Consider the following 26,865-nt stretch of genomic DNA (forward strand, 5'->3'; position numbering starts at 1 on the left):
CATGAGTTCCCAAGGACTTCACTTTCTAATATATAAGGTACTTTATAATTTATTTGTTTATTGCATGTCTCATTTCACTCAAATGTAAGCTCCAAAAGGTCAGACATTTTTTCATTTTGTCTCTTATTCACCACTTTTTATCCTCAGTGCCCAGAAAAGGACTTGGCACACAGAACATTCTTGAACATTTGTTAAATAAATGAACAAACCAAAATGAGCTGAGCTGATCCTTACAATATTCAGATTAATGTGTCCCAGCAATAAAGTGCATACTTTTGAGAATTTAAAACAACAGAGAAGCTAGAATACAATGTAACTCAATGAACTGTTTGTTGTTGTTCAGTCACTTAGTTGTGTCTGACTCTTAGTGACCCCATGGACTGCAGCACACCAGGGTTCCCTATCCTCCAACAGACTAGGACAAGTTTTTCTCTGTGCTAGGCTGAGGAGCTCAAACAGCAATGGACCTTGGACCTTCACCAAATCTAAGATATATTTCATCCATATTTATTATAGTATGTATTTCTTAAATGACTCATTGTGATTATTATGCTGAAAAACTAACCACAATCTTTTTTTTTTTTCTTCAACTTTTATTTATTTTTTTTTTTTTAGTTTTTTTATTTTTAAATTTTAAAATCTTTAATTCTTACATGCATTCCCAAACATGAACCCCCCTCCCACCTCCCTCCCCATAACGTCTTTCTGGGTCATCCCCATGCACCAGCCCCAAGCATGCTGCATCCTGCGTCAGACATAGACTGGTGATTCAATTCACATGATAGTATACATGTTAGAATGTCATTCTCCCAAATCATCCCACCCTCTCCCTCTCCCTCTGAGTCCAAAAGTCTGTTATACACATCTGTGTCTCTTTCCCTGTCTTGCATACAGGGTCGTCATTATACTGAGTGAAGTAAGCCAGAAAGAAAAACACCAATACAGTATACTAACACATATATATGGAATTTAGGAAGATGGCAATGATAACCACAATCTTTAATGTTATCAAATAAGCAGTCACTCTTCTTAACTTCCCCATTGTCTTAAATATTTTAAATGTATCTGTTTCAATCAGCACCCAAATAAAGTCCATACAGACAGTGGTAGGTACATTTCTTAAATTTCTTTTGATCTGTAGGCTCCTCCTCCTCTGTTTATTTTCCCTTCCTCTAGCAATATTTTTGCTGGTGATATCAGTTCAGACTTTTCCAGTCTGCTACTTCCTCATGATACTGGGTTCTTCTGGTCCTTATAGTTTCTCTAAATTGATACAGCTATTTCAAGCCAGAAGAGCTTAACCAGATTCAGGTTTAGCTTTTTTTACAAGGGAAGAGAGAAAATGACTTCATAGGTGGTGGTGTGTACTTCTCACAGGAGGTTCCTAATACACCTAGTTCTCTTTTTGTGATATGAGCAGCCACATATGACTATTGCCTAGATCCATTAGCTCATCAGTGGTCGCATAAGGGAGTTATTCTAATTTTATCATCCTATCTTTATTAGCCAAAAAACTTCTATAGAGAGAAAATTCCTCTCTTCAACCATTCAGTTGCACTGAGCTAGAGACCACAAAAGGAAGTCACAATCAATGCTTTATTCTTTCTCCTTTATTTTCTAGTTTTCAAAATAATGAATTGTATCCCCACCATTCTCCACAGATGACCAATAAGTATTGTTTTGTTTTTTTAGTATCGTTATGAACCAATGGATTTAATAACATGGTGTGTTTCCATCTAGTGCTGTTTTACCCTTACTGATGCTTGAACTGTCAAGTGACATGCTTCTTAAAGAAGAATATAGGAAGGATGCCAGGCGTACCATTAAAGGTATCAGATCTACTTTCTGGTTATGACTGACTCTTCAAGATATGTGAACACTCAAGAGGGATGTATGGGCTACTTTCTATTTAGATAATTTGACAAACATAAAGTAAGTACACATTTATATTTACTAAATAGTTCTACAGTAGTATTTTCTAACAGAGAAGAAAGTGAAGTTATAAAGGCCTGGTTCCTGCTCAAGGAAAGCTAAGAATCTAGGTACAGAGACTATACTAAACTAATACACTTGGCAAAAACAGAAATAGCAGAGCACAACATTCAGCATGCAGCCAGAGTAAAAGTCATGAGAGAAAGAGAACTTAAACTGGGTCTTGAAGGAGGAACAGGAATCAGGACAACAAAAATATGAAGAATATATCATGGGAAAGAAAATACAACTCAAAACAGAGAGTGACAATGACTGCGACACACTCATGGGACAGTGAGCTGACTTCTCACTAGAGCAGGACAGGTTGAAGCATTTTTTTATCATCCATATTTAAGTAAGAAAATCTGGACTGTGATCTTGGCTGTCATAGATTGTTATATGACCTGTACACTTAACCTCCCTGAGTGTCAGCTTTCTCATTTATAAAACTAAGAAGGGAAAACAAGATTACCTTTAATAGCTATTCAGTTCTAAAACTCCAATTCTTAGCACCTAAACTAACATCTTCCATTAATTTCATTTTTCAAAAAAGCTTTTTTTTAAATATTCAGTCTACCAAAAGATACTAATTTCAAATGATTGACTAAAAGTATCATCTTTAAACAAGTAAATCTTACCTTCTTTCACTGTTTGCCCCATGGTATCTCTCTCTGGTGTGCTTTCCTACAAGGAGAAAAATCAATTACTGCCTCCTTTTAACATAATACATTTCTGCAGGGTAGTATTATTAGAAATCAGCTATAATGGGACTACATCAAATTAAAAAGCTTCTGCACAGTGAAAGACACTAAACAAACTGAAAAGGTGACCTACTGAATGGTTAAAAAAAATTTGCAAATAATATACCCAATAAGGGTTGGATATCCAAAATATACAAGGAACTCATACAACTTAATATCAAAAAACAAACAAACCGATTAAAAAATGGGCAGAGGATTTGAAAAGATTATTTTTCCAAAGAAGATACACAAACAGCCAATAAGCACATAAAAAGATGTTCAACATCACTAGTTATCAGGGAAATGCAAATCAAAACTTTAATGAGATATCATCTCACAGAACGGCTATTATCAAAAAGACAACAAATAACAAGTCTTGGTAAGGATGTGGAGAAAAGGGAATCCTTATGCACTGTTGGTGGGAATACAAATTGGTGCAGATACTATGGAAAACAGTATGGAAATTCCTCAGAAAATTAAAAACAGAACTACCACACAATCCAGCAACTGCACTCCTGGGTATTTATCTAGAGAAAACAAAAACACTAACTCAAAAATATATATGCAACCCCATACTCACTTGTATTATAAACATTGTAACATTATTTACAATAGCCAAGATATGGAAGCAACCCAAGCATCCATCAGCAGATAAATGGATAAAGACGATGTGGGGTATATATACACAGTGGAGCATTACTCAGCCATAAAAAAAAAAAAAAGAAAATCTTGTCATTTGCAACAGCATGCATGGACCAGGAGGGTATTATGCTAAATGAAGTATGGCAGACAGAGAAAGACAAATATTGTATGATTTCACTTATATATGGAATCTTAAAAAACGTAACAAAACAAAACAGTCATAAATACAGAAAACAGGTTGTTGCCAGAAGGGAAGGGGTTGGGAGAAAGAAAGCTGAGGGAAATTAAGAGGGACAAATTTCCATTTGCAAAATAAATGAGTCACAGATATGGAGTGAGCAGGCCCCTGATGGCTCAGACAGTAAAGAGTCTGCCTGCAGTGTGGGAGACCCAAGTTCCATCCCTGTGTTGGTAAGATCCCCTGGAGAAGGAAACAGCAACCCACTTCAGTATTCTTGCCTGGAGAATCCCATGGATGGAGGAACCTAGCAAACTATACAGTCCATGGAGTCGCAAAGAGTCGGACATGACTGAGCGACTTCACTTTCACTTTCATCTTTGTATGACAACAAATCATGATTATAAATAGAGTTATCCTGGTGATCATTTTGAAATGTACAGATATCTGGAATCACTATGCTGTGTAACAGAAACTAACATAGTGTTGTAGGTCAATTATACTTTAAAAACAAAGAAACAAACTCAGAAAAAAAGATCAGATTTGTCATTACTAGAAGTAGAGGGGTTGGGGGGAGAGAAGGAGAAATTGGCTGAAAGCAGTCAAAATGTGCAAATAAAATAAATGCTAGTTATAAGATAAATAAATGCTAGGGATGCAATGTATCACATGATAAATATAATTGACACTGCTGTGTATTACATATGAAAGAGATTAAATCCTAGGAGTTGTTATCATAAGGAAAAATTTGTTTTCTATTTCTTTAATTTTGTACCTTTATGAAATGATGGATGTTCACTAAACTTGTGATAATCATTTCATGGTGTATGTAATTCAAATCATGCCAATTTTATCAGTAAAATTGGAAGAAAAAAGTAAAAGTTCAATGCATGATACTGGATGCTTGGGGCTGGTGCACTGGGAAGACCCAGAGGGATGGTACGGGGAGGGAGGAGGGAGCGGGGTTCAGGATGGGGAACATGTGTATACCTTTGGCAGATTCATGTTGATGTATGGCAAAACCAATACAATATTGTAAAGTAATTAGCCTCCAATTAAAATAAATAAATTTATATTTTAAAAAATAAACGTTAAAAAAAAGAAATCAGCTATAGAGTTAGATCCTTTTAATCTCTTTCCCTTGAATAAAAATAAGTTCAGTAGATTAGTAGTTGCCAGGGGCTGGGGGAAGAGGGACTGAGGAGTGACTGCTAATGAGTATGGTTGTAAATACGGGTAAGGGGTTTCTTTTTTAAGGTGAGGAAAATATTATGGAATTATATAGTGGTGATGGTTGTAGAACCTTACAAATACACTAAAAACCACTGAATTGTACACTTTAAAAGATTAAATTTTATGGTTAAATGAATAAAAAAGAGCAGATGGTAAGCTAGTAGAGTTGAGATTCAAATTAACAACTATCCCAAAAGCTGACTTACGCCCATGTTACCAAGAGGTGGAAGAATTATAACTGTGTTGATGAAACCTGTAAGAAGTGCCAATCTTCTAACAAGATAATTACTTGTTAAAAGGCCTCTGTATTTTGAGCCACTAAATCTTTCATTAATTCAAACTTTTTCTGCATGTCCTTGATATGCCAGGCACTCTACAAAAAAAAATAATATACTGTCCTTGACTCTCTAGTCAAAAATAGGCGCATGAACAAAACACACTGAGTGTTATAAAAGAAAAAGTACATGAAACATTGAACATGACAAAGGGATAGCTACCTCTCACTACTCTGTGTGCCTGTAGTCAGAACATGATGATGTACGTAACAGAAGGTAATTTGTTATTTAAAGGAAGCCTATGGGGAATATGTTCTCTAAGCCACCCAGAACATCACCTGCACCTCTAACTCAACAGATTTATATACTCAAGCATCACCTCCCCAAAACTTGCTTTTTCTAACATTTTTGTTTCTCTTACTAGCACTACTACTTTTCCAGGTGCTTGGCCTTAAAACCCCAGCTATGACTAAATGAAGTTCTCTTATTTCACTCACATATTCAGTCAGTGGCCAACATGTGCTCTCTCATTTCCCTTTCCCCTGCTATTAACCAGTTTCGTTGCTATTTAGTCACTAAATCCTGTCTGACTCTTTAGTGACCCCACGAACTGTAACCCACCAGGCATGGGATTTCCCAGGCAAGAATACTGGAATGGGTTGCCATTTCTTTCTCCAGGGGATCTTCTCAACCCAGGTATCGAACCAGAGTCTCCTGCATTGCAGGTGGATTCTTTACTGCTGAGCCACCAGGGAAGTGGGAAGCCATTAACTGGTTTACACCCTCATTAGCTCCTGCCTGGTCTAATACCATAGCACCCTAACTGGTCTTATCACAAGGGTCTACCCCCACCCCCAAACTACCCAGCACACAATGTCATACATTGTCTGAACTGTTTTCTGCCCAAATTACCCTCCTACGTTAGTAATCTCATTGACTACTGAATTGAACAAATCTTTGTTGGGACATATTTAAAGCCCCTCATAATTTCAAAGCCACCTGACATCTACTATCTATAGCTATCCTGTGGCCTAGCCCAAAACTCATCATGTTATTCTATCTACATGGGACACCCTTTCCTCCTCTTCTGCTTCTGGAAATCCTATCCATCCTTTAATGCCCAACATAAATGCAAGCTCCTTCTTGAAGCCTTTCTTGTTCCTTTCTACATTACCACCATCTTTTTGCAGGTGTGATCTGGTTATTTATATAAACATATTTACAGAATTCTTGTTATATGCTTGATGCTGTTTGGATAGAAGATACACAATCTACTACAAAAGAGCTATAAATCTAGTGGGAAAGACATATTAACAAATAGTTATCAAAAAAAGCAAGACAATACACAGGCTCTTCAGGAAGGTAGAAGGTACTATTAACTGAGAATATATCAATAAAAGAAGGCTTCTCAGAGGTGTGTAAACTGGTTCTTTAAAGGTGAACACTAAAATGAGCAGAGAAGACAGAGAGGAATTTCAGATTGAGGGTACAAAATGAGTGAACACTAAAGAAGATCCTGCCTGGTCTACTTGATTATGAAATGCTGGAGCTGCTCCAGTTCCTTCTGGGCTCTCATCTCCCTCTACAGTCTCCCAGGAGCCAAGCATACACAGACAACTTGCAAAGTATTACCTTTCCCTCCCAGATCGCACCTCCGAAAGTCAGACTGAAATAATTAAATGGACTTGATATTTGATACCACTGTGGAGGATACTGTCAATTAAGGACTACAGCCTAACAGCGAAAAAGAAAAAGTGAAAAATATAAAGTGTGCTGAATTGGAGCAGAAAGTAAAGGGAGATGAGCCACAATCCAGGTAGGGACCAAAGGAAGTTAACCAACTCTAGTCAGAAAGCAAAAACTTGTGAATTACATTAAAGTAAATCCCATTACTACACAAAGGATTTAGTTCAAAAAACTGAGGGATGAATCACACACAGAAGATAAACCCAGGTTCCTATGTTCTTCTCTAAAATCTCCATAAGTGAGTTCTTAATCCCAACTGGTATCAATTGTTCCCATTAGTTGAGTGATTTTGTAAATCTTAGAAGGTAAAATTATGTGTTTAGAAATAATTAAAAACAAATATTTTTTGTATCTTCTTCCCCCCCCTTTATCTTAATTGAGGCATAGTTGATTTACAGTATTTGTTAATTTCTGCAGTATAACAAAGTGACTCAGTGATACACACATATACACTCCTTTATATATACTTTTCCTGAAGACATGTACCATGTCAGAGGAACCAGAGATCAAATTGCCAACAACCGGGGGATCATCAACAAAGCAAGAGAGTTCCAGAAAAACATCTATTTCTGCTTTATTGACTATGCCAAAGCCTTTGACTCTGTGGATCACAATAAACTGTGGAAAATTCTGAAACAGATGGGAATCCCAGACCATATGACCTGTCTCTTGAGAAATCTGTATGCAGGTCAAGAAGCAACAGTTAGAACCGGACATGGAACAACAGACTGGTTCCAAATAGGAAAAGGAGTATGTCAAGGCTGTATATTGTCACCCTGCTTAGTTAACTTATATGCAGAGTACATCATGAGACATGCTGGGCTGGAAGAAGCACAAATTGGAATCAAGACTGCCGGGAGAACTAGCAATAACCTCAGATATGCAGATGACACCACCCTTATGGCAGAAAGTGAAGAACTAAAGAGCCTCCTCATGAAAGTGAAAGAGGAAAGTGAAAAAGTTGGCTTAAAGCTCAACATTCAGAAAACGAAGATCATGGCATCCGGTCCCATCACTTCATGGCAGATAGATTGGGAAACAGTGGCAGGCTTTATTTTTCTGGGCTCCAAAATCACTGCAGATGGTGACTGCAGCCATGAAATTAAATGATGCTTACTCCTCGGAAGGAAAGTTATGACCAACCTAGGCAGCATATTAAAAAACAGAGACATTACTTTGCCAACAAAGGTCCATCTAGTCAAGACTATGGTTTTTCCGTGGTCATGTATAGATGTGAGAGTTGGACTATAAAGAAAGCTGAGTGCTGAAGAATTGATGCTTTTGAACTGTGGTATTGGAGAAGACTCTTGAGAGTCCCTTGGACTGCAAGGAGATCCAACCAATCCATCCTAAAGGAGATCAGTCCTGAGTGTTCACTGGAAGGACTGATGTTGAAGCTGAAATTTCAATACTTTGGCCACCTCATGCAAAGAGCTGACTCATTTGAAAAGACCCTGATGCTGGGAAAGATTGAGGGCAGGAGGAGAAGGGGACAACAGAGGATGAGATGGTTGGATGGCATCACCGACTCAATGGACATGAGTTTGGGTAAACTCCGTGAGTTGGTGATGGACAGGGAGGCCTGGAGTGCTGCAGTCCATGGAGTCACAAAGAGTCAGACATGACTGAGCGACTGAACTAAACCATGTTCACAAGCTGGAAGATTTCTTGAATAGGCTTTAAAATGCACTAATCCTAAGATAAACTGGATTTAATCACAATTAAATTTTGTTTATCCATAGGTACAGTATAATCAGGCTTCCCATTACAAGTTCCCATTACTAGTTCCCATTCCCAATCAGGCACTACTGGTAATGTACCCACCTGCCAATACAGGAGACATAAGAGACAAGGGTTCTATCCCTGGGTTAGGAAGATCCCCTGGAGAAGGAAATGGCAACCCACTCCAGCATTCTTGCCTGGAGAAGCCCATGGACAGAGGAGCCCAGCAGGCTACAGTCTACAGGGTAGCAAAAAGTCAGACACGACTGAAACCACTTATTAGCATACTGTGTAATCAAGATGGCACAGTATTGGCATAAGGGCAGATATATAGATCAATGGATAGAACAGAGTCCTGAAAGGTTCACACACATATCATCAACAGATTTTCAACAAAGTGTCAAGGTAATTCAGTGGAGAAAGGATGGTTTTGGGTTTTTGTTTTTGTTTTTTCAACAAGTGGTGCTGGAACTAGTCTACATACAAAGAAAAAAAAAAGAGATGCAACAGGCAAGGGCTTAATCTCCAAAGTATACACAAACACACAGGCAAAGGCTATGGAAAATTCTTAAAGAGGTGGGAATACCAGTCCACCTGGCCTGCCTCCTGAGAAATCTGTATGCAGGTCAAGAAGCAACAGTTAGAACTGGACATGGAACAACAGACTGGTTCCAAATAGGAAAAGGAATACGTCAAGGCTGTGTATTGTCACCCTGCTTAGTTAACTTATATGCTGAGAAATGCCAGGCTGGATGAAGCACAACCTAGAAAGAAGATTGCCAGGAGAAATAGCAATAACCTCAGATATGCAGATGACATGACCCTTATGGCAGAAAGTGAAGAAGAACTAAAGAGCCTCTTGATGAAAGTGAAAGAGGAGAGTGAAAAAGTTGGCTTAAAACTCAACATTCAAAAAACAAAGATCATGGCATCTGGTCCCATCACTTCATGGATGGGGAAACAATGGAAACAGTGACAGACTATTTTTTTGGGGGGGGGGGTGCTCCAAAATCACTGCAGATGGTGACTGCAGCCATGAAATGAAAAGACGTTTGCTCCTTAGAAGAAAAGTTATGACCAACCTAGATAGCATATTAAAAAGCAGAGACATTATTTTGCCAACAAAGGTCTGTCTAGTCAAAGCTATGGTTTTTCCAGTAGTCATGTATGGATGTGAGAGTTCAACTAGAAAGAAAGCTGAGCATCGAAGAATTGATGCTTTTGAACTGTGGTGTTGGAGAATACTCTTAAGAGTTCCTTGGACTGCAAGGAGATTCAACCAGTCCATCCTAAAGGAAATCAGTCCTGAATATTCACTGGAAGGACTGATGCTGAAGCTGAAACTCCAGTACTTCGGCCACCTGATGAGAACTGACTCATCTGAAAAGACCCTGATGCTGGGAAATATTGAAGGCAGGAGGAGAAGGGGACGAGAGAGGAGGAGATGGTTGGATGGCACCACTGACTAAATGGACATGAGTTTGAGTAAACTCCGAGAGTTGGTGATGGACAGGGAAGCCTGGCATGCTGCAGTCCATGGGGTTGCAGAGAGTTGGACATGACTGAGCGACTGAACTGAACTGATACACAAACAGCTCATACAACTGAACAACAACAGAAAAAAAAATCAAAATATAGGCAGAAGATCTTAATAGACATTTCTCCAAAGAAGACATATAGATGGGCAGTAGGCACATGAAAATATGCTCAACAATACTAATTATCAGAGAAATGCAAATGAAAAGTACAATGCAAATCAAAACCACACTGGTTAAAATGACCATCATTAAAAAGTCTACAAATAACAAATGCTGGAGAGGGTGTGGAGAAAAGGGATCCTCCCCTACACTGTTGGTGGGAATGTTAAGTTGGTGCAGCCACTATGGAGAACAATATGGAGATTTCTCAGATAACTAAAAATAAAATTACCAAATGATAAGAACAAAATAATGCCAACTTGCAGTGACATGGATGCAAGTAGAGATGATCATAATAATTGAAGTAAGAAAGAGAAGAACGAATACCATATGCTATCACCCGTATGTGGAATCTAAAATATGGCAAAGGGGGAAGGAAGAGGAGGGAGGCTCAAGAGGAAAGTGATACATGTATAATTAGGGCTTATTTGTGCTGTTGTATGGCAGAAACCAACACAGGATTATAAAGAAAGTTTCCTCCAATTAAAAACTAAATTAAAAAAAAAAAAAGGAATCATCAGCTCAATACCAGAAAAACAAACAACCCAATAAAAAAGTGGTCAGAAGACCTAAACAGACATTTCTCCAAAGAAGACATACAGATGACTAAAAAATACATGAAAATATGCTCAACATGGCTCATTATTAGAGAAATGCAAATCAAAACTAAAATGAGGTATTGCCTCACACTAGTTAGAATGGCCATCATCAAAAAATCTACAAACAATAAATTCTGGAGAGGGTGTGGAGAAAAGGGAATGCTGTTGCACTGTTGGAGGGAATGTAAACTGATACAGCCACTATGGAGAACAGTATGGAGATGCCTTAAAAAATTAGGAATAAAACCATCATATGATCCAATAATTCTACTACTGGGCATATTCCTTGAGGAAATCATAAGTGAAAAAGACACATGTATCCCAAAGCTCACTGCAGTACTATTTACAACAGCTAGGACATGGAAGCAACCTAGATGTTCACCAATAGATGAATGGATAAAGAAGTTGTACATATATACAATGGAATATTACTCAGCCATTAAAAGGAATGCATTTGAGTCAGTTCTAATGAGGTGGATGAACATAGAGTCTGTTATGCAGAGTGAGGTAAGTCAGAGAACAACAAATATCATATATTAATGCATATATATGGAATCTAGAAGGATGGTACTGATGAACTTATCTGCAGGGCAGTAATGGATATGCAGACATGGAGAACAGATTGGTAGACACAGTGGGGGAAGAAGAGAGTAGGACGAATGGAGAAAACAGCACTGAAACATGTACATTATCGTATGTAAAACAGACAACCAGTGGGAAATTGCTATATGACAGAGGGAGCTCAAACTCAGTGCTCTGTGACAACTTAGAGAGGTGGGATGGGGTGGGAGACGGGTTCAAGAGGGAGGGGACATATGTATACCTGTGGCTGATTCATGTCAATGTATGGCAGAAACCAACACAATATTGTAAACCAATTATCCTACAATTAAACATAAAGATTGCAAAAAATAATAATAAAATCAAAAATAAATAAGATAAAATATGGCACAAATGAATCTATCTACAAAACAGAAACAGACTCACATAGAGAACAGACTTGTGGTTGCCAAGGGAGAGGGGGGCAGAAGAAGGAAGAACTGGAAAAGTAGGATTAGCAGATGTAAACTACTATATATAGGATGGATAAACAATAAGGTCCTACTGTGTAGCACAGGGAACTATATTCAATAACCTATGATAAACCATAATGGAAAAGCACACAAAAAAGAATGTATGTTTATAAGTGAGTCACTTTGCTGTACAGTAGAGATTGGCACAACACTGTAAATCAACTATACTTCAATTAAAAACAACAAAAAAGAAAATAATGCTTCACCCACAATAAACAAAAATTACCTTGAGACAGTTCATAAATCTAAACATAAAGCCTGAAACTATAAAATATCTAGAGGAAAACACAGAAATACTGTAATTTTGAATTAGACAATGATTTCTTAGATATGACACAAAAAGCACAATGTATAAAACAAATAATTGATAAATTGGACTTCATCAAAACTAACAACTGCTCTTCAAATGACACTATTAAGAAAACAAAAAGATAAACTACAGAACGGAAAAAAATGTTTGCAAAACACAGATCTGATAAAAGATCTGCATCCAGAACATACAAAAAACTGACAACTCAATTTTAAAAAGGCAAACAGAGCCCAATAAAAGCATAATTGGCAAAAGATTTGGACAATCTCTTCGCTAAAGATACACAAATGGCCAACTAGCATGTGAAAAAAATGTTTAAAATCATCAGTATTCAGGGAAGCACAAGTTAAAGCCACAATGATATATCACCCCATAAATGGTTAAAATTAAAAAGACTGACACTACCAAATGTTGGTAAAGATGAAGAACTGGAACTCATTCATTGCTGATGATAATAGAAAACAAGTATTTCTATTAAAATAGAACCTTCTTAGAGCTAAACACAACGTAAATATTCTTAACTTTAAAACTAATGTTTTGGAATCCAAAGCACTTACTTTAGAAGCAGAACCACACATCAAAGAATAAAATATTCTACTTATCCCTAGATAAAAACAGGAAGAATTCCAGACCCCTTTAGTTTGAGATTAGCCATATTAAATAAAACCAACTCTTTTATTAGAGTTTAGAAACATTTCCTTTTCAATTATCATGGTCATTCAGCACCAATGAGCAGACCTATCCTCCTGTGAAGTCCAAAGTCATGTCAAATAAAGACTTCAACATACAAAAAGAACCCAAACTCTTTAGGAAATGAGTCAGTGACTCAATAAACCTTCCTTTTCAGTCATTATGGTGTTAAAGTTCACTCAGTTGTTAAGAAGACATCAAAAGTGAGCTTGTGTCCATCTCAGTAATTTAAGGATTCTTTCAGGGTCACGATAAAATCAAAATCATTTACCCTAAACACTCTTCTTCATTATAAACAGCCTTTACTGCTTTCCCTCGAGCCACATAGCTTCCATGTTCATTTCAATGTTAAATGAAATAGTTTTCCCCTTAAGAGACTATGATCCTGCCCTGTTTTATTTCCTTTATATATATAATCACAGCATCTAGAACAGTGCTAGGCAAACTGAACACCTGAGTGAATATTCACCAACCTTTAATAAAACATTATTTCTTTTCAAACATGTTGAAAGTCAATCATCTCATTGGAGACTTACTTTATTTCTTACTCTCCCCAAGTTCAATACTTGGCATATGCAAATGTATAAATTCTCAATTTATGCATCAAATGTACAATCAAAGTGAATGCTTAAGCTTACTTTTGAGCAAATAAGGATTTCTGTGTTAGAAAGTATCACTAACTACTTAAACTATCTTAAACTTCAAAGGGCCTTGCACTATACACACTAAACTGTACAGCAAAGTATTACAGTGTCCTCCTTGTTATAAAAATTCCCAAACTTTAAAAGAAAAATAATTAAACTCTCTGATGGGAAAATGGATAATTCCATTGCAAAGAAACAAATATACCAACTATTTCTCTACTGGACTCTCAGACTACAAAAGCCAATCCATTTAGACCTGTAAACAGAATAATCTTTTTTGTTTTAAACACATGCTTTTATTTACAGACATGTACCCATAATCCCATGGGTCAAGCAAGGGTTTATGCCCATCAGAATCAGCAAGGCAAGACCTCTGCCCTCTGGGAGCTCCCCTGCAGGGCTCCCAGGCTGTGTTTCCAACCAACGTTTAGCAGATATCAAAGCAAGTCTTGTATGTTTACCTGCTCACCTCTCCTCACACACTACAAAGTGATTGAGAATCACTTACTCTTCCTTGTAGTTCTCCCACAACTAGCACAAAGACTTGCACCTAAAAAGAAGTACTCAAACGTTCTAATAGTAACTAAAATCTCACTCTAAGTGTATACATAGGTCTCTACAGGATTACATGAATAACAGATTGAAGTTATTTAAGCATGGAGAGAAACATAGGACATATACTAGGCTGTTGTTAAGGCTTACTTGGGAAGGTAAAGATAAGATGATGGTATGTGTGGAGGCATTATAAATGTATTTTGTGTGATATAATTCTATTTGTATAAAATTTTGCATAAGTTTACATAAGGTAATGCAAAAATATTTTGGTGATCCTCCTTTTGTGCATCATAGGGTGGTGAGATTTTAGGTGAACTTTATTTTCTTCCTTATATTTTTACGTATGATTTGAATTCTTACCATAGTATATATTAAATAACCAGAGAAAGTTATTCTCATTTGCAGGAGAATGTACCGTGTCAGTTATTTTTTTCTTTTTTAATAATCCCTAAATGCCTGGCTTATCACACAAGTTTTAATAAATAATGTCATTACTGTGATGGTTACTGGTAGCCATAACAATTACACAGAAATATTACTTCTAATGCTCAAAGCCATTACAAATTACTTCATCTCCCTGAGTCTTGGTTTTCCCATGTATAAATTAAGACCATTACCATCTACACTTTGTACTGTGGCCATGAAATTAAATGCAGTCATGAAATTAAATGAGATAGTGCAGGTAGAGTATCTAGCATAGTATCCTGAACAACTGGAAACTCAAAGACTGTTTTCTATCCCATCCCATCTGTCCTAATTAAAACTCCCCAAGATGAATGAGTTTTAGCATTAACACAACAACAATTATGCTGTAAAATGAACCTATATTCCTACTTTGATTCCTGAGAATTACTTATTCACTTTCAAAGTATAAACTAAAATGTTAAGTTTAAGATACTTTTAAATTAAACTAATAAATATACATATACATAATAGTCAGACATATAATTACCAAACAAAGCAGCCACCATCTCCCAGCTAGCACTATCAGAAAGCCTTTACATTCTAGCTGGAGTCAAAAAATCTTGATGTCACTCCATATTGGATGACTCTGAGGTATAATTATTCATGAATGTATTATTTCCTTTAGGGTTCGGTTCAGTTCAGTTCAGTCGCTCAGTCATGTCCGACTCTTTGCGACCCCATGAATCACATCACGCCAGGCCTCCCTGTCCATCACCAACTCCGGGAGTTCACTGAGACTCACGTCCATCGAGTCAGTGATGCCATCCAGCCATCTCATCCTCTGTCGTCCCCTTCTCCTCCTGCCCCCAATCCCTCCCAGCATCAGAGTCTTTTCCAATGAGTCAATTCTTCACATGAGGTGGCCAAAGTGGGGTTGGTGAGTATTAAAAACAGCTTTAGGTTTTTTGTGAACTAAAACAGCCTTTATGAACTACTAGAAGCTAGAATGGTTTGGGGATTTGTTTTCCTTTTTTTTCACACATTCATCAACTCTCTTAAAAATTAGAACACAGATAGGTAAAAGGGGGGTAGGAAATCACATATAATGATTAATTTCTCTCTGGTCTACAAAAGTCTCACTTCAAGATAAACATATACACAAAACTGAATGGGAAAGACAAGCACTTGCCTAGCACTGAATACTAGGAGAACTCTGTATAGATTTTGATGTAAAGGAATATTGGCTAATTTAATAGAAAGTATCTTTGACTAAGTAATTTGAGAAAAAACAGGTTGTATTGTCCCTCTTAAAATGCCCCCAACATTATAATGTAATTCACTTATGTCTTTCAGATACAATAGGACAGACATTATAGAAGTTAGAGGACTGCATCACGTTCTTTTGGTAAACACTGGATCGCATCACTTCACAGCTGAATCTTTAGAACACCTCAAAGATACTGTGGAGTTAGAACACATGACTTATATACCAGATATGCAATATAGCACAGCTGTTATCTTTCTGGAAAATATTAGGACCCTGATGTTCTTTCAAAACTAAAGACATACCTCATTTCCACAGTGGCAGTCTTTAGAAGAAACTGCAGAAAAGCTTAACTTTGCTCTCAATATACTTTGAACTGCCTCAGCACTTAAAAAAAAAAAATAAGACCCCCAAAGTAGTTCTCCATGTTACATGGGAGAGAAAATTTTAGTGAGAAAAAAAATTAGAAGTTTTGTTTTACTTTTGCCAGAACTAAGAGAAGTTGTTTCACTAAATGCATATAAGGAGCAACGTCGTGCCATTAAAAAAAAAAAAAATCAAATATAAGCCAAAAAAAGTACTAGGTTATAGTATCTGACACTGGCATTTCCTTTACTAAAGACCACAATTACATTAAATCTAGCAGTTGTACCTAGCTGGCTTTGAACAAGGATAGATAGTGGGGGGCAGGGGTCTTTTACAAAACCATTTGTTTTGCAAATTATATCTTGTAACAGAATTAAGAGCTGATAATAAATCAAAAATGCTTTAAAAGTCTTACACTGCTTTAAATCATTTTCTTAGTATGATTAAACAATGCAAAACAATGATTAAAGTGGAATTATTCAACCTAAAACTCCTATTGCCCTTATCTGATTCTGGAGAAAATGCTACAATTTTTTTTTTTTTTTAAAGACCATTTTAAAGAACTATTTAGCAAGTTAATGGGTCCATAATTCTAAGATTACAGGGCTCTTCCATTATTTGTTTGTGTTTTTTTCTTTTAGCCTTTCCCTTGTGTTTTGTTTTGAAAAAGAGGTAATACACCTTGAGTCTCTAATTAGAGACCACCATCTGAACAGTCAATAAAGGATAACATTTTGACAAGGACAGGAACTAAACAAGTGTGACTAGCAGGAAATTTCCCAGGGCACTTTAAAATTAGGCTGAGTCAGATGTTCTAAAATGGATGGAATTACAGAATCTCAACCTGAGAGAACATAAACAAAATACAGATGCAAAGGTGAAAAACTAAATGTGTTCCCTCAGTAACAGCAAAGTTTGCTGCCATATGTGCAAACAGAAGCCCCAAAGGTGGGGATAACCTCCAAATTTAAGCATTCATTATTCACCTGTTCATTCAACCTCCCATTTGACACATATTAAGATCCAGATTTTTTGAAAGAGTTGTGACCTTAAAAAGAGACAACACTGAATTTTTATAGGTGTAGAAAAGATCCTCAACTATATCTTTACCAAAGTAATCTTTCCTGATGACCAGAGTTTCGGCAATACATATAATGATAACATCCATAATACAGAGTTGCTGGGTTCCCTTACTTTCTGTGATCTGGCCTCTACATTTCCTCTTCTAAAACTGCTTTCCAAGGCCCCAGTTACCTCCCAGACATCAAACCCTATTTCAGCATTGAGTCGTACTTCTCCTTGACACTTTAGGAGCCCTCTGTGATAGATCCATCAACCCTCATCCCAGACACCTCTCCTCTTTGAGCCCCACGTGTTATTTATTCCCTGGTTGTCCTACATCTATTATCCCTATGTGTCTACTTCCTCTCGCTGTCCTAGCCTTTAATCTTCTCTAGTCACTCAGTGTCTTTCTCTACATTCTAGAAACTTTTAGAATCTAGAATCTCATTCTATTTCATGGTTCATGCAAATTTCTGCAAATTTCTATGTGGATAACTCCTATATTAAAACCTCTCATCCCAACCTCTCTCCAAACTGTCTACTCTAGCCAAGTGAACATCACTCTGAATGCCTCACAACGTCAAACACAACATACTTCTAAAAATCAAATTCAGGAGATACATGGAGGTCCAGTGGTTAGGACTCTCAGCTTCCACTGAAGAGGGCCCAGGTTCCAGCCCTGGTTGGGCAACTAATATCCAGCAAGTTGCATGGCATGGCCAAAAAAAAGCAACAAACGAACAAAATCAAACTATTTTGCCCTCCAAAATGAGTTTCTCTCCCTCTGTTGCCTACTCTAGACATTACAAACTACCAATCTTTTTGAATTAGAAGTCATCTTTGAGTACCCTACTCCTCTGTCCAATATCTTATCAGTTACCAAGTTCTGTTGATTCTTGAAGCTTAGAAAGAAAGTAGTGAAAGAAAAACGATTCAAATCTAGGTGTGTCAGACACCAAAACAAAAGACAGAGCTCCAAACACTGTTTGTGCTTTACAAGGGAGAAGTAAGGAGACAGACACCCTGCACAGAATGTATCCTTGAAGACAGGAAAGAAATGAAGATTATGGTCCCTGGGGTCTACTGATGGTGGTGCTGGCAGTGGTAATAATAAATACTAAGAGCTGTCACTTACTGAGCTCCTGCTAAATGCGTGGTACCTTACTAGAAACCTACTCTGGTTCACTTTTGTATTCTGTAATATCTATCCACCAGGTCTATCACAAAGTAGGGCCCCCAAAATGTTTGCTAAATTAGTAAATCTGTTGTGCTACAGTATACTTATATCTAAACCATATAGTCCTAGAATATTGTAGTTTTTAAAAAAATTTTTGGTGAGATTTTCTTTTGGCTGTCCTTGTTCTCCATTCTCTCCTGCAATGTCTACTCTATATCTTAGAGTCTAAATCAATGGGCCAAGGATAAAATTCTGTGGGATCTGAGACAGTCCCCCACTCCCACAACTTTCTCCTTTCCAACATCTGATAGATCTTCATTTTTTTTTTTACTCTGAATTTGATTTCTAAAATGTTTGAAGTCTCAAAAAGACAGGCCCCAATACAAATGTTGTTATTATAAGTATTTTTCCAAGGAGAAGAACTATGTGTACTATGCTGTAACAGAATTCAGTTTATAAATTCCAACTACATAACAGTTGAACTAAAACATGTGCCTTAAACCAATATTCACAAAAAAGAGAGAAAAGACACAAAACCTACACACAAAATAATTTAGTGGCAAAAATATTTCACATATCCCCTTGAGCATAATCAAAAGCATAAGAAGTTTCAAGGCTAAAAACCTTGAACATACAGTTGCTGGTGGTTTTAAAGAAAAGGTTGAAATAGGTGGTCAAAGTTACATACACACATAAGTCACCACAAACTATTAATGAAATAGCACAGGTAGAACCCTTTTTCCTTTTTAGTCTGCTGCTGCTGCTGCTAAGTCTACCTTGTTATAAAGATACTGTTTTCAAACTTGAAACACAAATGCAAAAGTTCTTTATTGCTCAGTCAATATGCAAGATAACAGGGAGTCTAAATTAACTGCATAAAACAACACCTTTAAGTTTTTCATTTTGACATGAAAAGTTTATTATTTTGATTTCAAGAAGTACTACACATTTATACCTAAATGCAAAAGCACTTACTGACTTAATTGAAATATATTATAGCTATATATTTTTCTACTGACAAAGAGAAGCTGGCTCTTTTAACTAAAAATTTGTTCCTGCTAAGATGATTACCTTGATACAGCTTCAAAAAGTGTATACAGTTGATCCTCGGTATCCACAGATGCAGAACCCATGGATACAGAGGACTAACTGTGCTAACCCATTTTATAAGGTACTTGAGCACCCGTAGGTTTTGATATCTGAGGGGGTCCTGATACCAACACCCCATGGATACAGAGAGACAACTGTAGGATATCCATTGCACAGCATAACTTGTTGAACTGGACATGATTCATCACTTTAAGATTTTACAAGCACCTACTCGATTTACTCAGTAATCAAATTTCCCATTTTCTGATATATTTATCAAATTAATCAGGAAAAAACCTCAATTCTAAGGCTTCAATTACCTTTAAAAATAAAATTCCATCTCTGAATTGTGAATAATCAAAATCAATGTTTTTAGCAGTGAAGATGTATCAAAACAAGTTTCCTGGAGGAGCAGTTTTAATTATGCTTTAGTAAAGTCTGACCCCAACGAATTAGAAATTAGTTATTTTTCTGTGTCAAAGCAAACTTAAGAAGAAAACAACTATTTTTAAGAATTTTTAATTTATCTAAAGAATTAAAGTCTCCTAGTTAAATAATTAATCCCCTATAATTTTAAAACAATATATATATGAAATCTATGCATTTAGTTAAAAAGTATGTCATGTCAGAAAACAGATAAATGAAAAGGCTGCCAAAATCCCAGTTTATAGTTGTAAATTCCTAAGGTTTTAAAGCACAGCCACAGGCTAACTGCCCAAAGACCTGCTGCCCACAGACATTTGCAGATGACTGAAGTTAATAGCCGGGCTTGTCAATTTACTACAGGCAGCTCTCAGTGCGGACATTGTGACAAAAGAATTGGGTCAGGTTACAGCCTGTTCCTATTATCACGTCTAGATTTATGGTTTCTAACACTGGCCCTACAAGAAATAATGGAAATGATGACAGCAACAATCCCTGCTAGACAACAGATTACAGAAAAGCAAGTAATAAACCATAATCTGAAGTGACCAGAAAACTAAACATCCCTGACCATACTTCAAACACGAAGCAGGTGTCAGTAAACAACCCATTTAAATATTTCTACAATCTCTCAAAATCTCAACACAAAAAAATCTCAAGAGTCTATAATCTAAAACCAAGCAATATACAAATGTATTTAAATTACTGAGTACTATATTTTAATTCTTTTAATAACCATCAAAGACAGTGTAGTTCATTTGAACAGGTTTATCAAATTCTACCAAATTAATAAAAAAAAAAGAGAATAATGATCATTACCTTTCAAATACCTTTAAAGTATATTGGAAAACATTCCAAATAATACTTCACATCTTTCAAAAGGAAAAAAAGGCAGTTTCACAGCAAACGGCACAAGTTTACAACTGTATTCAGGGAGGCAAGAAAACTGAAGAAACATGTGATTCACTCACTGCTTAATTTAAAACTAAAAGAAGTTTGTCAATACATCTGCTTATAAGACTATGTCAAGGCTACAAGTTACCCAAGCAAATAGAGCTGTTTGTCTGAAGTTCAGCACCAGTTAACCGTTATGAGAAACAGAGGTCAAGAAAAATCCAATATGTATTCTAAACACAAAAAGCAAAGAGAATTCCATCAACTTTCCCAAGAAAAGAAAGTGTTCTCAAGATATGCCCTAGAATTGCAATATATCTGTCCCTTCTGAAGTTTACAATGGCACGTTACCATAAAAGGTGGGCACTCTCTTTCCGCTCTTACAACAATTTGCTCCTATAAACTTAGGAAGAGGAAGAGTCACAGCCATAAACACAGGTCACAAGTAGTAGGTAGTCAAATGCTCTCTACCTTCAAATGTTTCCCAGCTCTTTACTCATACAAAGCATATTCTTTTTTTAACTCCTTGGTTAAATAAGAAATTCACTAGTCTATGTCAGATGAATATGAAATTAAACTGAACAGCACCATCATATAAACTGCTTATAGGCACCTCAAATCTTTCACTGTTAACACAGTAAGATATTCTCATTTCTTTAAAACCTTTCCACCACATGCCTAAAAAATGAAAGCAAGAGAAAAGTTTAGGGATATATGTTTAGTAGAAGTCACTTAGCATAAAAATAACTAGTATTATTATTTCTAAAGTAACCAAGGATTACTTAGACAACATAAAGACAAAATAAGCAAAAATGCCTTCCTCATGAAAACCAAACAGCACATGCATATTTCAAATCTTAATTTTTTTTTTTTAATTTTCTGAAGTTAGGCTGCTTTAAGAACCGCCACCTCTGGTATCTTAAAAAATGTTATCACTACAGTAAAGACATGTCTACTCTTAAGAGTAACCAAAGCCCAAACTAGTTAGAGCCTAGAAAACTTACCTGCCACTAAATTACGCCAAGCTATTTTAATCTAAAATAAACAACAGCGGTTTCTCTCATTTATTTCCCCAAGACAAAAGGATTATAAAGATTAAGAGCCCAAACTAAGGAAGGGTAAACTTTTTCTTTCAAATTGACCCACATTTGCCGTTTTCAAAACGTCCAGGCTTTTGCTTCCTAAAATCATCACTTCAAATTCTAAGATACGATGGATGTAGTAATTTTCAGACATTAATAATGTTCCTTAAATTCCTAAGGGTATTTGATTTTCTCACTCCAAACTACAAAATACCTGGTAATGCCAGACCAATATTCATACCATACCCTCATGGCTCTACTAGCTGATGGTTAGCAGAGTTCACTTAATTCATATCTTACATATCCTAAAAACCCAGAATATTACTAGGAACAATGTGACTCCCAGGGAGATGAGCTAAAAGAGAACATGACCTCCGATTTCCATTCACACCTGGCATAAACGTAAAAAGGAACAGACAGAGTAACCTGGCCAAAAAAAAAAAAAAACAAACTGAGGTGACTAATGACTCAAACAGCAAAGGATCCTTTGCACCCTTCAGTGTTCCTGTTTCTAAAGTTCCAACAGTCATTTCTATTAACCAAAACGAGGGGGGGGGGCAGTAAATTTTCAAGTGCAATTTTCCTCCTCCCTCCCTCTCTCCCCACACTCTACGAGCCCAAGCTAAAATTGGGATTTGGGCCTTCCTTAAATGGAGCAAGGGGCTACATCATTCTCATTCAAAAAAATTGGCATTTACTCCGCCTTCACAAGGCACTTTACTATCATCAATTATTTCCCAGTGAGGCAGTGCAGGATTACCCCAACCATTTCACTGATGCGGAAACAGACACCAACAGCAAAGGGAACAGGGGCAGGAAGAGGGGTGATAGGAAGCATCTGGGAGGAACAGGCAGGCAGCTAAAAAGGAACAAACCCTAAAGAAAATGAGAGTCACATCTGGCTTATAGCTGACCATCATAACCCTTGTTATTTTTTAGCTCAGAGAGACTTCTGAAATGTTATGAAAAAAAGAAAGGGCTCTAAATTGTCACTTAATATCTAGTTACAGCCTAAACTACTCAGTCACAGAAGTTACTTAGCATTAAAAAATACACACTCTCCAAAACCCATACTGATTTCAATTTATACCAGTAATTCATTTTCTCCCTCAAGCCTAACCAGTATGACATCTGTTTGACCCAAAAAATAATCTCTCATAAAAATATATAGCTTTGGGCTTCCTTGGTGGCTCAGTGGTAAAGAATCTGCATGCCAAAGCAGGAGACACAGGTTCCATCCCTGGTACAGGAAGATTCTACAGGCGGTGGAGCAATTAAGCCCACAGCTACAAGTACTGAACCTGTGCTCTAGAGCCCAGGAGCCACAACTACTGAGCCCATGTGCCACAACTACTGAAGCCTGCATGCCTAGAGCCCATGCTCTGCAAGAAGAGAAGCCACCACATTGAAAAGCCCATACACCGCAACTAGAGAGTAGCCCCTGCTGGCCTCAAGTAGAGAAAAGCTGGCATAGCAATGAAGACTCAGCACAGCCAAAAATAAATACATTAAATTATTTTAAAATATATATATAGCTGTGTATAATTATAACAAAAGAGGCATAAAGTTAATATCACATAAGTCTGAAATAATTCAAGACTCAAATTTTGTTTAGAGAATTATGACCAAAACCCTGACTCCCTGAATTTGCCACTGAAAGAAAAAGACTTGTTCTACATTCATAATGATTTCCTTAACTAAACCTTGAGATTTTCAGTAATAAACTACTAATGGGAAGCGTTAAACACCCTAGAAACCAGCACACATAGCAGTAGATTGAACTGAACGCCATACTACAGGCAGCACAGGTACTTAATAAAGATGTGTTGACTGAACCACAAATCAAAAGGACTGACCAACTGCTGCCTCAAAAGGAAAACCACCTCTGTACATATGACATCATTAACTTTAAAGCATTCTCACACATTAACAATGTAGTTTGCCCACATTAATCTTTTTTCAAAGTATCAATTTCAAAACAAATCAGGTTCTCTAGGGGGAAACAGGTACACATCCTTGGAAGATCATAAGGTTGTGTGATATACATAAAATTTACTCAAAAATGACAGAGCCACTGAAAGTACTGTTCGGCTAAGTTTTTGAAAAAACTCCATCCGACTGTTTTGAAGAAATGTGGATAGACACAGACAAACAAATTCAAGGCATCGTGTAAGTAAGTACTGATGAACTCTAGTCTCAAAATCCCAAATGGACTCAATTCCAAAAGCTATTTTCACATTCCTGCCATTGAATATACAAAACCACAAACATAGTTAAAGAAAACATTCATCCTTGGAAACACATTTAATGAATAATTAAGAAAAAGAATGGTAAGAAAGGCAAAACTGTCCTTATTGAACATTTCCAAGCAGTGTTATTGAAAAGAAATAAATATGCGTCTATGAGTTATAGTTAAAATACAACTGATTGTCATAGGAAGTTGTACTCCATAAATGTTACACATTTTATAATACTCTTTCCCCAAAACAGACATATGAACGTCTCGGAAAGAAAACCATCTCCAATAACTTTGTACATCATATGATTATAAGGAAGTATTCACTTTCTCTGCCTCAGTTTCCCCTCCTAACCGCCCCCCATTCACTCTTAGAGACGTCTGTCCTAAAGTCAACCTACAGGTAAGTTGTAAATGCTAATCTTCTAATTCTTCAAAGTAGAGGCTAGTTCCAAATTGTAATCACACTTTATAATGAATGACAAATGCACTACAACCTTTTAAAAAAGATCAGTAGTCTTAAACGTAAACTTGTCACTACCTGTGCTGCCCTAACATTTGGGGTGAGGGACGAGGGGAAGGCGGCGCGAATTTACAGCTCAGCCCTCAAAGTTACGTACAACTTCAAGACGCAAAATCTATTCAACTCTCCTACTCGCTCTCCCCCTGGCGATTCACACTAGAATGTAGCACAACCACTATCCAGGTGGAAAAAGCGAGAACGCTATCTCGAAAAAGAACAGTGGTCCTGCGCCCCAGTCTTGCCGCGATACCGCGGCGGCCGCCTCGCCGCTCCCGAGAGCTGCAGACCCACTCTCCGGTCCCCCACTCCCACCCGCACCCCACCGCCAGAGCTTGCCGCGCCCTCCCGCCCCCTATCTCCCCCGGGAGCGAGGCACCGGCGCTGCCCCCCACCCATCCGCCCCGAGCCCCGGGCCGCGAGTCTAACGTACACACCTGGCACCGGGGCCCAAGCCCGCGCTCGGCCACAAGCGCATCCTTCCCAACTGACATTTCCTTCAGAAACTCCAAAAGTTCTCTCACAAGTCTCCGGAAAAGTCCGGAGCCAGTTTCAGCACAGACCACCAAAGTCATCCCTACTCCTCAGCCCCGCCGCCCACCTGCGTTGTCCCGGGACCCCAGCCCGGCCCCACCCACGGGTGGAGGATGCTCTAGAAGGTGCTGTCCGCGCTTCGGGTCAGGGGACCGTTGGAGTGAGGCCTCCGAACGCCGCGGGCGGGATGGGCCGGTGCCGGGCGACCGGGCCCCAAGTGAGTGTGAGGGGCGGCGCGAGAGCGATTGAGGGGCGTCGCGGAAAGCGCTACGTGGGGCAGGGGAGCCCCGGCCTTGGGGGTGAGGCCGCCGAGGGGTAGAGGAGCCCGGACCTCGGGGGTGAAGCCTCGGAGAGTGGCTGACTGGAGTGCGGGACCGATCTGGGGCCGGACCCCGCGGAGCGGTGAGGGGGCGTTCCTCGGGGGACGCGCCGCCGGAGACTCCCTACCTTCTGCGGAAAACAGCCAGAGCCCAGAACGCAAAAACTCCGCCTCTCTGGTCTTCACGGAGCCCGGAGTCGCTTCACACCTCGAGTCTCGTCGGCGAAAAGGTCGAAATTCTGTCACACAGATCCCGCGAGCCAGCACCGGTCTTCACACCGCCGCCGCCATGTTTGAGAAGCCGCGCGCGAAGCCGCGCATGCCCCGCAACTGCCACAGCGGCCCCGCCCCCTCCCCTCCGTCCGCGTGCCCTGCGGTTGCCGCAGCCGCGCACTTTGACCGTTTGCCGCGTGCGGGGCCCGAGCCAGGGGCTCTGCCGGAAGCTCCCGCGGCCGGTGGCCAACAGTGAGACTCTGCAAACCCGGGCAAGAGCTTGGCAGTTTTCCCTCGTCCGCTCCCCCCCCCCCGCCAACCCCGCCCCAATCTGCCCTCCCGCCAAAAAAAAAAAAAAAAAGTCGCAGCCCCTGCACCCAAGACCGTGGTGGGCCCCCAACTGGGAGCCCAGGATGCGCATCAAGTTTCATCCAAGGGGAACTCGCTCCCCTTAGCCATCAACTGTGACTCTCGGCCACCGCCCACCCTGGCCACGCACCGAAAAGGCAGGCGCTTCCTTAGGAGCTCGAGCAAATTCGATGAGCAAGGAAAAAGCAGTTCGTTAGAGCAGTTTGAGCAAAGCCACTCCTTCGCGGGTTGCAGCATAGTCCTTGAAACAGCTTTTCTTTTTTTTCCATGAGTTTTTGCCAGCAATCCCCTCCAGCTCCACATTCCAGATTTAGTTGTTCCTTTAAATCCAGGCTTGAGCTAACGGGAACTAGATTAACCTGGAGAGAAAAATTTGCTCACAGGCTTGAAGGTACTCGGGAGCGTCTTCGGGAGTGGGTTTTGGGGTCTCCTCTGCTCAATCCCCCTGGCCCCGAACCCAGCGGTTTGCGCAGGTGGAGGTCGCAGCTAGGGTCAGGGAGCGGGCGTTAAAAAAAAAGCTCCAAAAGGAATCTCTCCCGCACAAAATGTAGCAGACAAAAAACCAGAGAAAAACATCCCATTCCTGGTTGTGAGGTTGGGTATAGGCAGATTTAAAACTTTTGTCTGAAAAATCATACAATGTGCTGTGTTAGCTAAAAGTAAACCATTGGCAGGCCTTTCTCTCTACAACTTTTTTCAAAAGTTGGATGAAGGTTTTGCATCCATGATCTGCTTAACTTAGTTTATAAGACATGAGTTTTTAAATCATAATCCAGGAATAGAAACCTAAAGTTTTTTTTTAAAAAATGAGGAATATATCCATTTTCTACAATGCAG

General features: G+C 38.6%; 1 protein-coding gene across 3 annotated transcripts in view; it reads right to left on the minus strand.

Moving 5' to 3' along the window:
• SCML2 (Scm polycomb group protein like 2) overlaps window positions 1-25,749 on the minus strand; it is a 112,686-nt gene extending 86,937 nt beyond the window's left edge. For 2 of the 3 annotated variants that reach the window (XM_015104816.3, XM_060407400.1), the window contains exons 1-2: window positions 25,575-25,749; window positions 2,610-2,655 (exon numbers count right to left, since the gene is read on the minus strand). In XM_015104816.3, coding sequence (XP_014960302.1) covers window positions 2,610-2,631 — 22 coding nt within the window. In that variant the 5' untranslated portion in view covers window positions 2,632-2,655; window positions 25,575-25,749. The remainder of the gene's footprint in view (window positions 1-2,609; window positions 2,656-25,574) is intronic. The other variant, XM_060407401.1, reaches the window with a different exon arrangement.
• Between the last annotated feature and the right edge of the window lie 1,116 nt (window positions 25,750-26,865).

Source organism: Ovis aries, chromosome X (assembly GCF_016772045.2).
Source record: "Ovis aries strain OAR_USU_Benz2616 breed Rambouillet chromosome X, ARS-UI_Ramb_v3.0, whole genome shotgun sequence".
In the NCBI taxonomy this organism is placed as follows: Eukaryota; Metazoa; Chordata; class Mammalia; order Artiodactyla; family Bovidae; genus Ovis; species Ovis aries.